At 36.9% G+C, this 16347-nt stretch overlaps 2 protein-coding genes across 4 annotated transcripts; both read right to left on the minus strand.

Annotated features, from left to right (window-relative positions):
- Positions 1–4658: 4658 nt before the first annotated feature.
- On the minus strand, positions 4659–7584 carry LOC137813662 (pentatricopeptide repeat-containing protein At1g77405). Of its 3 annotated transcripts, none has more exons than XM_068616036.1 (3): positions 5996–7584; positions 5247–5399; positions 4659–5097 (listed from the first exon to the last, which is right to left on the minus strand). In XM_068616036.1, exon 1 carries the CDS (start codon positions 7468–7470, stop codon positions 6133–6135), a length of 1338 nt encoding a protein of 445 aa, XP_068472137.1. In that variant the 5' UTR covers positions 7471–7584; the 3' UTR covers positions 4659–5097; positions 5247–5399; positions 5996–6132. The 3 variants fall into 3 exon arrangements, with proteins under 3 accessions (XP_068472137.1, XP_068472138.1, XP_068472139.1); XM_068616037.1 differs by having other exon boundaries at positions 5201–5399; XM_068616038.1 differs by lacking the exon at positions 5247–5399.
- Positions 7585–14839: 7255 nt separating this feature from the next.
- On the minus strand, positions 14840–15370 carry LOC137815566 (uncharacterized). Its single transcript, XM_068618681.1, has one exon. It carries the CDS (start codon positions 15368–15370, stop codon positions 14840–14842), a length of 531 nt encoding a protein of 176 aa, XP_068474782.1.
- Between the last annotated feature and the right edge of the window lie 977 nt (positions 15371–16347).

Here is a 16347-nt window from a genome sequence, read left to right on the forward strand (position 1 = left end):
AATAATAAATTTTAAAAAAAAGTTATAAAATAATTTAATATAAAATAATTTAAAAATATAGATTAAAATTAAAATAAATTAATAATTAAATTTAATAAAAATACATATTAATAATTAAAATTAATATTTTATTTATTATTTATTTTATTATAATATGAAAATTAATATTAATAATTAATAAAGAAATAATAAATATTATATATATACTAAAATATAATTTACATATATAATCGGTATATAATTTATTAATTTTTTTAAAAGATAATGTCAAATCATTTTTTTTTTCACAAATCTCTTCATGGCAGAAAAAGTTTTAAACAATTTTTTTTTATCATTTTTCATGTTTTTATTAATTTATTTTCATATTTTTCCAACTTTCATTGCAATATTTCTTTCTTTATCAATCCTGAACATGTCCTTAAGTTCTTAAATTGTAAACAAATTATTTTTTAAAATAATTATAATATCTCCTTATATGTTTAAACAAAAATATGTAAATTAATTATAAAGAATTTTTCACTTATACAATCTATTGAATATGTGTGTGCATTTAGTGTTATTGTATTAAAAACTTTTTTTTCAGATGTTATCAGAAGAAGATGATTACAACATTGCACCTTGAACAAAGTGAAAAGATAGAATTGTGAAGTTAGATGAAAAGTTCTACTAAGCTACCTATAAGTGTTTAATTATATTTGCAAAACAACTGTCATTTTATTTGGTCAAAAATTATAATTTAAAACCCAAACTATTTTATAAAAATAACTTATTTTTATTTCTTCTTATGTTTCAAGTGGAAAACTACTATGAAACCGTGCCCACGCGTTTAGTTTAGTTTTTGTTTTTTATTTAACTTTTCATTTAGATTTAATTGTAAACCATAATTTATATAGAATCCACCAAGGAATAATACATCAAAATGAATTTTTAAATTTATATTAAATTGTTAAATGAATATAATTTTAAAGTATAAATTTTAATTTATTTAATAAATATTAAATAAATTTTCATAAGCTTTTGAATTTTCATAAGTTGTTGTAGAAATGTTATTTTTATCCTTTCCAGAAGATTTGTAGAAGACATCATGATGATTCCACCTTGATGGCTAGGTGAACCAAGTTCTTTAAAGAAGAGTACTCATAATTCTACAACATCTTTAATTTCTTTCCTTAAATCACTCACAAACCTAGTGATCTTTGACTCTTCACTATCATGCATATTTATCTTAGTCAAAGTTATTTCTAGATCTTTAAAATATTCGTCTACCGTCCTAGGTCCTTGATGAAGCTGTTGGAGCTTCAACAAGAGTTCCTTCCTATAAGGAGGAGGAACAAACTGCACGCGCATACATGCTTTCAATTCATACCAAGAGACCACGGATGACCTCTTGTTTAGCCCAATGTCCATTACAATTTGTTGCCACCATTAGATGGCATGGTCTTAAAAAACTAGGGATGAATTTATGTGATCCATGGATGAATTTTTGTGTTTTGAAATTCTATTTTTTATTATGATTTAATTGTGTGTTTATGGATATTGTGAGATGTGGAATATGAATCTTATTTAAGGCATAGTATTTTCAGGAAAGAAAATACTATGTTAAGATTGTTTAGGATGTGCATTGACTAGGATTTCGTCTAGAAGGAGATATCTTGCCTCTCCTGATATATTGGAATCATATAGATGAAGATTATCAGGTGTTGAGAGTATAAGGAGGTTCATATGATTTTTTTTTGCGATTTGAAATATAATTTGTTCTTTCAGATCATATGAATTAATCTTGTCATACTAGGTGATATGATATTGAGATTATTTATGTGCATAATGTGGATTCACAGTGAAGTAGTATGACAGATGCATATCTCTGAGCCTAAGTCAATGCATGAGTCTTCTGGAAGTAGAGTCAAGTGTTTGAATATAAAGTCTAACACGAGTAATGTGAATGATGAATTATGATTGACACTTGATGGCTTTTGAGAAAATGTACGAGACTTGACAACTTTATGTTTATTAATTGAAATTGAAATTATATAGCAAATTATTTTTATAGCTACATTACCTTGTTGTTTGTTGTGTTTTTGTTTTCTTTATTTGTGATGATTGTGTATTTTACAGGGAGCAGATGAGATTGTAGGTGAGAGAGCTCCCTAGTGAGCAGATGGAATATATATATATATATATATATATATATATATATATATATATTGTTTTTATTACTTTGTTTGATGTTTGTAAGTATTATTTTCTTTATAAAGAGAGATGTATTTTGGAGTACTATATAGATGATATATGTACATATGTAATTATTTATGTTAAAAATTCATGCATATTATATTATTAAATGTGAGAAAAATAAGGATGTTACATTTGACCTGGACTAGGTCGACTCAGCTAAACCTGGGTTAGGCCAACGTTGCTTAACCTAGGATGGACCAACTCGGTTGGACCTAGCCTAGGTCAACTCGACTAGAATTAGGCTAAGTCCTACTCAACTTTATATAGGCTCGAGCTGACTTTGTTTGAGTTGGCCTCGACCAACTTGAATCAACTTGGACTTGGGTTGACTCAACTTATTTAGATTCTGGATCGACTCGGCTCAACCTAGGTCTGAGTTGGATTTGAGCTCGGGGTGACTCTGACTAGACTCGACCGAGATCGACTTGACTCGACATGGATCTGGGCCGACTTAACTTGATGTGTGTTCAACTCAAATCAACTGGACTTGGGCATGGGTCGACTAGACTCGATCTAGACCTACGTTAACTCGACTTAACCTAGGTCTTAATCGACTTGACCTTCTCTTGGACTGACTCGACTCAATATTTGTCTGAGCCTACTTGATTCGACTTGAGTCCGACCTGTCGTTACCTTACTTGGGTTTGACTCAACCATTTCATAACTTGAAATGATTGAGACACACTTTGATTTCGATTTTTTAAAATCCAAAAGGTTATCCAATCTATATTTAATTCAAATCTAAAGATTAAATTTAGAATCCAAAAATATGAATTCAAATTTTGAAATAAATTTATTTAAATAGACTTAAGTAATATAAATTTAAATAAATATAGATTCTAGAGCCTCTTATTCATTAACATGATCTTATCATCTCATGATATAATAAAACAAAATTTAATCAAGTTTCAAATTTCTTATTAAGTTGAAATATTTTGGATTAAATTTTTCACTAATTTTTTTTTGTTTTATTGAATATTTAAAATTTTATATTTTTTAATTAATTTTTTCTGTTTAAATTTTTATTAATTAAGTAATACAAATTTTATCTTGTTAAATTATTTTTCATATTTTCAAATGTGTTTAAACACGTAAAATTTTGTTATTAATATAAAACAATGTTATCATTAATATAAAACAAGAGTATGATAAAACGTATCAATTTAGTCTTTGTAAGTAATAATGTAAAAATTATCTAAGAGTATGATAACCTCGATTTTTTAACATAATTTCAATTAAAGCAATTAAAGTTATTTTACATTTTACATTAAAAATATTATTATCACCTAGTTAACAAAAAAAAAAAAATATAATAAACTTGGTTGAAAATATAAAAATTTGATATTCTGTTAAAAGTACTTAAGTTTATAAAAGATTTAAAATTTAATTAAAGTGTATCTTATTGAATTTGGTATGATGTGATTCTACTGCAGTTTAGCACGACATACAATAATGTGTTTTTCTAATGTCTGACTTTGTTGCGTAAAAGGGGTCTATTCATGGTACCTTAACCAAAAGTAGAACTATATATCTTATTATGTAGATATCACGTTACTCATATTTCAGAGCATAAGACATTCAAAGCATAATAGTTAAAGAATCATAACATTAATTTCTTCTACAGGTTACATCAACAGACATGACAATAAGTTTGAGAATGACTAACTAAAATAATATTTTTGTTGATTAAAAATAAAAATTAGAAGTATTAACGGTATTTGTTGGTGATCTTAAAGTAAAACTTGTAGATAACAGATGAGAGGGAATGATAGATAACTCAAAACAACTCAGACAAATGTCTTGTTTGGATTAAACGAGAGTAGAAAATGAAAGAGAAAGAGAGGGCAATAAACTTGTCTCGATTAAAGAAAAGAAAGTAGAAATGAGTTGAAAAAATGAGTATATATATTTAGTATTAGTATTGATCTGCCAAACCAGATCCTGGGTACCCTGCACATGTTAATCTACCAATCATGAAAAATTTCTAGTCTCTATCTAAACATTGGGAGCCACCTGCAGACACCAGGAAACTAAGCCATGCTAGTCTTGCAACTGGAAAAAAATCTTCACTATATTTATCAAGGTGCAAGAACTTATGTAGGGTTTATACAGATAGACCTCGCAAACAGAACAAGCAATGCAATAATATTACCTGGATATAATGTAGCAACCTGAAAAAGTAAATATGCACTAATTATAAGTCTATTGCCATGCCTTTCTAGAATATTAACGAGCCTGACATTCATTGACTAGCAACAGCTAATCAGATATGAAATTGCTTCAGTCCTCTTTCAAGCACACACGACAAATTAGAAATACAAACTACAAGAGCAAACATAGTATTTCACTCCAAGACTGATGAAAAAACGCATACATTGCAACAAGTGTGATTTGGTAAGGTTAGAATATGTATATTATTCAACTGAGAAAGAAAAAAAAGTAATATATTATTACTGCTGGGTGAAAAAAAAAGGAAAGAATTATAGCAACACCCAGTCAACAAAAAGTTTTCAGAGCCATGGGTATCACATCGTATGCTCTATATCCAGTAATTAGCTCCCAGAGCACTACCCCAGAAATGTAAATATCAGGTCTCATCGTTAATTTCCCACTAGTGGCATATTCAGGGGTATTATAACATTGTCTTCACATGATCCCAGTGGCAACATATGATTAGCCCCAAGTTGTGCCAAATATTATAAGCTCAAAATCATAAATATTGCAGCAAACTGTCACTCTCCTCATTCAGAGTTCTTTCTGAGCTCAGTCTTGTATCAACTGTGTCGTGGCAACTTCAGCACATAAGTTTACAGCGCTTCAAATTTGTGATAATCTCCATAACGCCAGCCATTAGTCATGGTTCTAGAAAGGCCATAAAAAAACCATTAATAATTGGCTGACATCTCAGTTTGAAAACTAAATTTTCTTAGATAAAAGAAAAAATAGAGGGCAAAGAGGAGGATACATCCTTCTAAAACATGCCAAAAATGAAGAAAGGTTTCCAGCATTACAGAAAATATAGTCTTCAATCCCTCTCGCAGGGTCTAAGAATCTATGTTGATGATACAGCCATCTATATCCAATTATCTAAAGGCATTATGATGTCAAGAATCTTCGGAGTAGTCAGGAGATCAACTTAATAAATAGCTTCAATCAGTACAACGCTGAAAATTAGGCCAACAGACAATTGTGATTAAATCTGTATGCATCACTTCAGATTAAATCTTAGTTATGTATGGTTTGGTTTCCATCCATTTCATTACATTATCATTTTTACTGTCAGTGTTACGTATGAATCACTCCATTGGATAATGTTGAAAACTGACAGGGATGGACAAAGATAAATTATGCGTTACATTGTTACTTATATAGTAATATGAAAGAAGACAGACAGCACAATTTTGTAAGAGACTAATGGTAATAAGAGGAAAATGAGCAAGTAAATTCAACATTAGCAACATCAACACAATCTGGTTTGCCAATTAGGTGCAGCTGGTCAGATGAGCAGGCCAGCGACCAAAAAATAGTGATGTTGGAACTGCTATAAGCTTAAAAATTATATATATCACTATGTCAAAACATGGTGTTACTCCAGTGCAAATGAAACTCATTTTTTGAAGGAAATATATCTCATATTCTAAATCTATGCAAGATGTTGAAATCATTAACATGTTATTTGGACTAAATATACATGATGTGTCCACTTATGAAGGTGACATGTTTTGGAAGCAAAACAGTGGTACAATGTCATATGGAATACCTGCATCTGAAGAATCAATTCCCGCACTAGCTCAGTAACAATCATTTCAAGATAACCGCATGCCTGATTGACTTCACCAGCAGCATGCCCAAATTCAAATAGAAATTCAACCCAACTTTAGATTTGTGCATTCAAACTCAAACTGGATCCTCCATCTCAGGATAGCCCCTGCGAGCCATAACAGGTTTCACCTTCATCATTTGCCTATACCTATTCCATATGCCATCCTTTATTCTCTTGTGTACCCCACCCTCCTCCAACAACAAGCCACACTCCCCGGCAGCGCGAAGCGCATCACAAACCAACCCATAAGTATACTCTCTGGGCACGGATCCGCTATCAACCAACTCAACAAGAAACCCCCAAGCCTCAACAACCCTCCCAGCTTCACAAAGCGCGTGAATGATGGGAGTATACGAACTCGAACCGGGAACCCCATACCCCAACCTCTGCATTTCCCTCAACATCTCAACAGCCTTGTCAATCTCATTCACAACACTATAGTACCTTATGAAAGACCCATAAGTAACATGGTTCGGAACAACACCCCTTGTCTTCATATCATCCAACAACTCCAAAGCCCTCTCCACGCGCCACGTCTTACAGCACCCATCAATTAGGGCATTGTAAGTCACAACATCGGGAACCAACCCTTTGAAAAGCAACGACCGGAAGAGACGCCCGGCCTCGTAAATCCTCCGGCGCGTGGCCTTCCGGCAGCCGGTGAGCCTGCCGTGGCGGCAGTAAGAGCTAATGAGAATCGTGTAGGTGAAGGTGTCCGGCGGGCACTGGAAACCAGGAAGCTCCATTTGCTGGAGAAGGGAACGCGCCTTCGTGAAGTTCCCCACGCAGCAGAGCGCGTGGATCAGCGCGTTGTAGGAGTGGGTATCGGGTTTGCAGCGGAACTGTTTCATTCGGTGGAAGGTGAGCAAGGCTTCGTCGGCGAGGCCTTGTTCTCCGAGGAGTTTGATGACGCACGTGACGGTGGCGGTGGTCACGTGAGGGTACTGTTTGAGGAAGTTCCAGAGGGGCTTGATTGTGCTGGCGCGGGCGAGGAGGCAGGCCAGCTCGCGGCACGTGGCTTCGGAATGGGAAAAGGCGAAGCGGGCTTCCACCCAGCGGAAGAACTCGAGGGCCTTTAGTGGGCCGAGGTGGACCTTGTAGGGGTCTTGGTGGGCGGCGGGGCCCAAGACAAGGGTGTTGTTGCGGAGCTTGTGGTGTTCGAGGTTGAGGTTGCGCTGCCGCAGCGGGGTGCGGTGGCGGAAGCCGCTCTGGCGACCGATGGAGCGAGGTGATTGGAGGGTATAGCGGGAGATGGAGCGGAGAACCTCCGTGACGGCGTCATTTGTCCACGGCGCACCTGACGGTGATGGTTGTGGTGGGTGCGCGTCGAATGGAAGGTCTTTGATTACCAAGACCAGTACTTGGTTGGCAAGGTGTCTGTGAAAATGACGCACAGGGTTTGTTATTACCATTTAGGTTTTGCAGGTATTGCAATTTGCACAGTTTGCTCACTTCAGCAGGAAAAATAAAAGCAGAGGCCAATGAAATCATAAAATAGGAAAAAAAATATAATAAAATTGGACAATTATTTTCAATTTTATCAGATAGACAACACTTTTATTCCTTTTGCCAACTTACTTAAATGTATATATTTATACAATGTGGGGCTTAGTGATAAACTACTAACTGAAGCTAAAACAAAATAAAAGCTTAAAATCTAGTATCATAACTAGCAGTTAGAGGAACAAACTAAAGAATGTTCTGCTAAGTTCTTTGCCAAACACAAACAACATGCTTCTAGAGTCGATAGTGAGGAAGGGATCTTTTGGCTTCATGACCTGCACAGATCCTATTCCGATATTTCAACCTGCATTTTTATTAGTTTTAGTTATTATTTTTTAGTCTTTTCTTAAATTATGTTTTACCAACAAATTATGCAGAGGTTGTACACTCATACACCTTATGACTGTTCTCTTGCTTTTATTTCACATATTGTTTCTCTTTTTATCTAGTTTGCCATTTAACTTTATTTTTCAAATTTTCTATTTCTTATTTCTGTTTGTTTGTTTAGTTCTGATTTAAAATTATAAGTGTAGAAGAGAAAAAAAATAAAAATCTAAAGTTGTTTCGTTAGAGTAAAATAGAATAAATAAGTGATGAAAATACAAGAGTGTATGCATTTTATTTGAAAGGAATAAAAATTATATCTTTTACCATTCATCTTTTTATTCCTATGTTTTTTTTTTCTTTGGAAATTTTTATTTAGTTGTCAATATATTTTTTTGACACACTATAGTTAAGATAAATTGATAGGTTAATTTACTATTTTATTTTTGAAAAATATATTAATATGTTTAAATACATTAAAAAATGCATTTAATTATATAAGTTTTACCCAGTTAATTTTTGTTTTTAATGGGATAAATTGATAAGATTTTTACTTTAAAATATTAAATTATTTAATTATTATTAATAAAAAATTTATTTGTAAGTATTAATGGTTTAAATTATTATATAGCGTTTATAATTATTTAAGTAAAAAAATATAAAAATTATAATTATTTAAATTATAGTCTTTATATTTTAATAAATTTAAAAAATGGTTGATGGATAGATAACTTATGTCCTACAAAATTGATGGTGTAGTGATGCGTTCTCTATTTAGCCCAATTCACTTTCTTATTTATAACTTTATTATTATTATTATAATAAGTTTACTATTATTATAATAAGTTTACTATTATTATTGTACTGGCCAAACAGGCTCGAATCCTCGGTCCTCAGTTAGATAAAGTTATACCCAGTTCAGCCGGTGACAGGTACGGGTCCAATAACACATTACGAGGTCAACCCAGATGTTTGATAGTATACACAAAGAAGATACTTAAAGTAAAAATAATAAAAGGAATAAGCGAAATTAATTAAAGCGTATATATCTTTAAAAATTGTTCGGAATAATGTGGCATAACATCCGAAAATAAAGATGCACGTTACCAGAATGTTTTATTGTTGAAATTATATTCTTGTTGTTGAGATTATATTCCTGTTGTTGAAACAATATTCTGATTGATGAAAATCGTTGAAGGAATGTTTATAAAAGGGGTTTGAGACCCCGAGTAAAGGGATACTTTTTCTGAATACTTTAAGCTGAAACAAATTTTATAGTTTGAATGCTCTCACTGACTTGATCGTCAGAGTCTGATCAACAAGTAGAGCCCCCTTTGTCCAAAAGATCAGCATCTCGGAGCATCACGAGGAGACAAGTCAAAGTGAATCTCATCTCGGAGATCGATTCATCGTAAACATAAGCAGAAAATTCCACTGCCCATTATTTAATCATTCCACAGACTGCCTGAATTCGGGTGGTCGCTTGCACCCCGAGTTAGGTCGTCTTACCTTGGCTTGAGCCAAACAACATTAGTCATAGCAAATCAAACTGCATAGCGTCTGAACTCGGGTGGTCATACTGACACCGGGTTAGGTTGTCTTACCTGACAATAGATAATCAATTTATATACAGGGCGCCTACTCGGATAATCTTACCGAGACAGGTCGTCTTACCTGACAATGGATAATCAATTTATACACAGGCTCCTACTCAGATAATCTTACCGAGATAGGTCGTCTTATCTGACAATGGGTAATCAATTTACACATAGGGTGCCTACTTATATAATCTTACCAAGACAGGTTGTTTTACTTGACAATGGATAATCAATTTACACACAGAGCGCCTACTCGGATAATCTTATCGAGACAGGTCTGTTGAACAAGATGCTTTGATGTCTCCAAATCCAAGTGGAAATCTTGAAGACCTTGCTGCTGTGTGTGTAGTTGTTTGAAACTTCTTAATTAACTCCTTAAGATGATCCAAGTTCATTTGAATCTTTAACCTTTTGAAAAGATAGGTTTTCTAAAAGGAAATGAAATTTCAACAGGTTGAAATTTCGAATCAACAGGTTGAAATTTCGAATCAACAGGTTGAAATTTCGAATCAACAGGTTGTTTGATACTTAGTGGATTTTAAAATGATTTGGAAAAGCTTTGCCTTTGCCTTTGTTGTCAAACAAAAATCAATCGATTGTTTCGATAAATCAATCGATTGTTTTTCTGAAAACCTTAACAAAATTTTGTTAAGTGTTTTTTCTGTTTTAAATTATTCCAACAGGTTTTGATTCTTTGTTTTAACTGTTTTAACCATTTGATTGAAAGATAAAAAAGTTGTTTTACGCTCCTATGCATTAACTAAGTGAGAGAGATCAATCAAAAATAGTTTTCAAGTTTTCAAAAGGCTTTTGGATCATCTCAAGTGTGGCATAAGATTGGGTCTTGTATTTTGAACTTTGATCTTGTGATTTACCTAGGTGTATTCTATTCCCTTCTTTTTTTATAATTGTATTTTTGTACTTGTGTTCCCAAGAAGGGTTGTGTTCTTGAGGGGATCAAGATCAACATTCTTGGTGTGGTTTTTGCCAAGGAGTGGTGTGTGTTCTTGAGGGGTTCGAGATCATCACTCTTGGTGTGTGTAACTTGTAATCCAGGGTTGATTACATAGTGAATTCTCAGTGGTTTCTGAGGACTGGATGTAGCTCTTGGTTAAAAGTGAACTAGTATAAACATTCTGTGTGAATCTCTCTATCCCTACACTCTTTAATCTGTTTTAACTTTGTTTTTATAAACTGCTGATAAAAACAACTGATTGTTTCGTAAAAAGAACAGGCTGATTTTCAGTAATCATATTAAAAATAGTTTTTTAATTAGCTAAACAGTTTTATAATTGATTAATTCTCTATTGTCTTTCACTAGCTCTTGGTTAAGAGTGAACCGGTATAAACATTCTGTGTGAATCTCTTTATCCTTACACTCTCTTTAAACTGCTTTAACTTTGTTTTTATAAACTGCTTTAACTTTGTTTTTACAAACTTTTTTAACTTTGTTTTTATAAACTGTTGATAAAAACAACCGATTGTTTCGTAAAAACAACAGGTTGATTTTCTGCAATCATATTAAAAAAAGTTTTCTAATTAGCTAAACAATTTTCTAATTGATTAATTCTCCATTTTCTTTCACTCTACCTTCAAAGTTTGCAAAAATCTTTCATAAACAATTCACCCCCCTCTTGTTTAAGGCCTATAATTCTAACAAGGTTGTCTTACCTGACAATGTGTAATCAATTTACACACAGGACGCCTACTCGGATAATCTTACCGAGATAGGTCATCTTACCTAACAATAGATAATCAATTTACACACAGGACGCGTACTCGGATAATCTTATCAAGACAGGTCGTCTTACCCGACATGTGCTAACTCTAAACAAATAAACAAAACTAATGCATCATCTTTCAAGAACAAACTTATCATTAGATGACCTCGTTAAAAAACCCCTTCAAGGGAAAAAGAGCATCACCTTTATCATCACATTGTTCAACAAGAAAGCATTAAATCAAAATATCTTAGCTAAAATACAACTTGAGATTGGTCGCGTTCCACATTCGAGGAATGGCTCCCCCTCTAGAGTTTTTAGCTTGTACGCTCCATTCCCGAGCACCTCGACTACGTGAAATGGGTCAGTCCACTTTGGAGATAACTTGTTCTCTAGTTGGTAGGGTGGGCCTTTTTGCATCACCAAGTCGGCAACCTGGAACTGCCGAGGTCTCGTCTTGGTCTTTTACCTCAACTCCACCCTTCTCTTTAGAGCCTCTGAGTTAATGCAGGCATGTTCCCGTACTTCGCCTACCAAATCCAAGTTCACCTTCCTTCCTTCGTTAGACTCTTCAATAACAAAGTACTGGAATCGATGAGAGCTCTCTTGGATTTCTACTGGTACCATGGCATCTGACCCATATACCAAACTGAAAGGTGTATCCCTTGTTGATGACTGAGGTGTGGTGTGATAAGCCCACTGAATCAGAGGAACTTCTTCTGACCAAATTCCTTTGGCCTTCTCTAACCTCCTCTTCAACCCTCTAAGCAAGACTCAACTTGGCCATTTGTTTGAGGATGTTCTACTGAGGCGAATATCTACTTTATGCCCAACTCCGAGAACAACTTACACAATTGTTGACTAGCAAATTGGGTTTCGTTGTTAGACACTAGGTGTCTAGGAATCCCAAAACGGCATAAAATATTCTTTCACACAAAATGTTGCATCTTGTGAGCAATTATTTGTGTGACTGGCTTGGCTTCAATCCACTTGGTGAAGTATTCAATGACCACTATGAGGTACTTCATCTAACCTATTGCCAAAGGAAAAGGACCTAGGATGTATTCCCCAGGTATGGAAAGCCACGGGCTATAAATTGACCGCAAATCCTCAGATGGTGCGTGATGCCAATCAACATGCTTCTGGAACTGCTCAAATCATTGTGCATGCTTCACAGAATCCTCCTTCATAGTCGGCCAATAATACCCAACTCGAATGACCTTCAACGAAAGGGCTCTTCCTCCGATATGGCTTTCACAAATGCCTTCATGAAGCTCCTCCATGATACGAGTGCACTAATCCCCACTTAAGCAAGTGAGGATTGGGTGGGTATAACCATAACGGAACAACTTGCCATCTATCAAGGTATACTTCCCCGCATTCCTCTTAACTGCCTTGGCCTCTATAGGTTTTGCAGGATGCATCCCATCAGCTAGGTAATGTTGTTAAGGGGTTAGCCATGTCTCTGTGGTGTCGGCCTGTAAGACCTCAAGAAACTCATCTCTCAACAACCCATAAGTGGTTACCCTGGGAACTTTCAAGGTCTGCTGAGTCAACGACCAATGCCTTCTTCCTTTTCATGGGCTTACCCCTAAGATCTCCATGTGACTGACCTTGATGGTCCCCTTTCAGCGGTCCTCGGTGACTTCAAGGTCTGTTGAATGATTGACCTCTATTGACCTCCCTTCCCCGAGCTTGCTAGTTTGGACAGCAGGTCTGCTCGGGAGTTCTGCTCTCTAAGGACATGAACAAGCTCAAACGTAGAGAAATCTGCTTTCAAAAGCATGGCATACCTGCGATATGAGGCTAACTGCGGATCCTTGGCCTGGTACTCACTCGTGACTTGCCCAGTAATAAGCAACGAGTCACTCTTCACCAACAAACTCTGAGCACCCAACTCCTTGGCTAGCAACGTCCCTGCTATCAAGGCCTCATACTCAACTTGGTTGTTGTTGGCTTTGAAAGCAAACCTCAAGGCTTGCTCGATTAACAAACCACTTGCCCTTCTAAAATGACCCCAATCCCGCTTCCCTGTTGATTGGAGGATCCATCTACCGAAAGGACCCACTAGAAGTCATTGGGATTAGGTTGTTGACCTTCAGATGAAAGCTCTACTATGAAGTCAGCATACACCTGCCCCTTAATTGGCCCTTGAGGCTCATACTATATATCAAACTATGACAATTCAACTGCCCAGCAGACCATTCGACTTGCTATGTTGGGATTTTGGAGGACTTTGTGAATGGGCAGGTTAGTCATCACAATCACAATGAAGCTCTGAAAGTAGTGGCGGAGTCGTCGAGCTATGAATACCATAACTAAGACAGCCTTGTCAATGGCCTGGTACCGTGTCTCTTGTCCCTGCAACACGTTACTCACAAAGTAGATCGGCTTCTAGACCTTGTCTTGATCTTGCACAATGACCGAGTTGATCGCCCGATCTATGATCGCAAAATAAAGATGAATGGGGGTACCTGAAAGCGGTTTACCAAGAATAGGGTGACTAGCCAAGTACTCTTTCAACTTGGTGAAAGCTTCTTTACACTCACCAGTCCACACAAGTCGGTTGTTCTTCTTGAGGCATTAGAAGTATGGGTACCCCTTATCTCCACTAGCCGACAAGAAACGAGAAAGGGCTGCCATGCGTCCAGTTAGCTGTTGGACCTCCTTCCCGTTGGCAGGGCTCCTCATTCCTATGATGGCAACACATTTGTCGGGGTTCGCCTCTATAACCCTTTTAGTTAGCAAACACCCCAGGAACTTCCCTACTTCTACCCCGAGCACATACTTCTCTGGATTCAACTTCAAATTATACTTAGCTATTGTCGTGAATAGCTCCTCTATGTCACCAATATACTGGTCTTTCTCTTCTGATGTGACGACCATGTTGTCCACATATGGATGTACGTTTCGTCCAAGCATTGGGGCGAGAATCCTGTCCATCAACCTTTGGTAGGTAGCGCCAACATTCTTAAGGCTAAAGGACATGATCTTGTAACAATAGTTAGCGAACTCAGCCATAAAGGCAGTCTTACTTTCATCCCTTGGGTGCATAAGGATCTGGTTATAACCCGAGAATGTGTCTAGGAAGCTCAACAACCGACAACCTGAGGCGTTGTCCACCAAGGAGTCTATGCTTGGAAGGGATAAGAATCCTTGGGACAAGCCTTGTTTAGGTCGGTGAAGTCGATGCACATCCTCCACTTCGCGTTGACCTTCTGTACCAACACAACATTTGCCAACCACTCAGGGTATTGAATTTCCCTTATGTGGTCAGCCTTCAAAAGCTTCTGAGTCTCTTCTCTAATGATGAGACGCTTATCCTCGTTGAACTTTCTCCTCCTCTGAACCACTGGTCTCACCTTTTCATCCATAGTAAGCATATGGCATAAAAAATTTGGGTCTATCCAAGGCATGTTCGCAGATGACCACGCGAAAGCATCCTTGTGTTTTGATATGACCTCAGCTATCTTATCTTGCAAGTCTTTGCATATCGAGGTAACGAGCTTGAACTTCTTTCCTTCTATCTCCCTTTCCTAAACTTCACTGACAGGTCCAGGTCGCCTTTCATTGGCGACTTCAGCTTTTGCGATCCATTCTGGCTCTCTTGCCTGAACATTGATTGCGTAGGTTCCTCACCTATTTTTCAAGCTACTCTCATAGCATTTCCGTGACATTTTCTGATCAGACCTGATGGTAATTACTCCCCCTTCAAGAGAAGGAAGCTTCATCTTCATGTGGGTCATTGAGGCTACCGCACCCAAACTGTTCAAGGAAGGGGTCCCCAACAACAAATTATAGGCTGAAGATGCATTAACTACAATGTACCTTACAGTAATCGTCCTAGTCGAGGTGTCATCAGAAAAATTTGTTCTTAGCTTGATGTACCTTCGCACTTCCACCTGATCTCCCACGAAGCCAACCAAGCACCTATCGTGCGACCTCAGCTGGTCAGGAGATAACTGCAAACTCTTGAACGTTGACCAGAACATCACATCAGCCGAGCTCCCCTGGTCAATGAGAACTTTGTGCACCTTCCTTCCCATGGTGACAACAGATATCACCACTGGATCATCCTTGTGAGGAACCACATCTTCCTTGTCAGAGCTCGTGAAGCAGAAAACAGGATCTGGTGGATAGTCAGATCTCCTCACTTCTAGGGACATCACTGCCAACTCCCCTCTAGCCTTCGTCTTGGGCTCATTTCTATTGGTTGCGTATGGAGCGTATCTCGAGTTCATTTTCTTTTCGACCGAGGTTCGTTAACCCTCAAAGGTCGATCTTGGCTACTCTCTTTAGGCTTAGGCTACCTTGAAAACGAGTTGTCGTGCTTCGTGGCCACAACGTCATCCGCATTGATATGGGCAACAACCCGTTGTCATATCTCAGAGAATGTCTCCATCGGATTTCTGATCAATGAATCGTTGAACAGTCATGTCGCGATCCCTTGTTCGAAAGTGGTGACCATCACATCTTCATCATGGGTTTGGAGTCTTACCGTAAGTGCCCATAATCTGTTCAAGTAATCCTTCAACGACTCCCTCTCCCTCAGTCTCACATTGAATAGGTCATACAACATTGGACGCTTGACCTGGTTGGCATAGAATTGTTCTCTAAGCAGTCTAGAGAACTGCTCAAAAGAGGTGATGTAGCCATCAGGAAGCCCACTGAATCACTGTAGGGTTATACCAGTGAATGTGCTCATGAACATCTTGCACTGAATAACATTTGTTCCTTCGGAAATAATCATATGGGCATTGAACGTCGTGAGATGATTTTCAGGGTCCTCCACCCCTGTGAAAACAATCTTGGGCGTGATGTAGTGCGGTGACACAAGCTCATCCATGATCGCTTGTGAAAATGGCTTGGGACGATCTCTCAAGGAAAAATTTAACCCTTGCTTCCTTGTAGAACATCGGTCACGCTGATATAAAGTCTTGCGCAAGTCCTTGTTGGTCTTGCGCAATTCCTCGTTGGTCTTGCGCAATGCCTCATTTGTTACCTGCAGAGCCCTCATGGTCGCCATGAGTTGCTGTAAGGTGGGGGCATCACTTCCTTCGGATCCCAATGGTTTCTGTCTGGTGTTTTGCATTTCTTCAGAAAGCTCGAACACGAATGTGGATGGGATCAGGTTTTAACGGGC

Source organism: Phaseolus vulgaris, chromosome 1 (genome assembly GCF_000499845.2).
Source record: "Phaseolus vulgaris cultivar G19833 chromosome 1, P. vulgaris v2.0, whole genome shotgun sequence".
Lineage (NCBI taxonomy): Eukaryota > Viridiplantae > Streptophyta > Magnoliopsida > Fabales > Fabaceae > Phaseolus > Phaseolus vulgaris.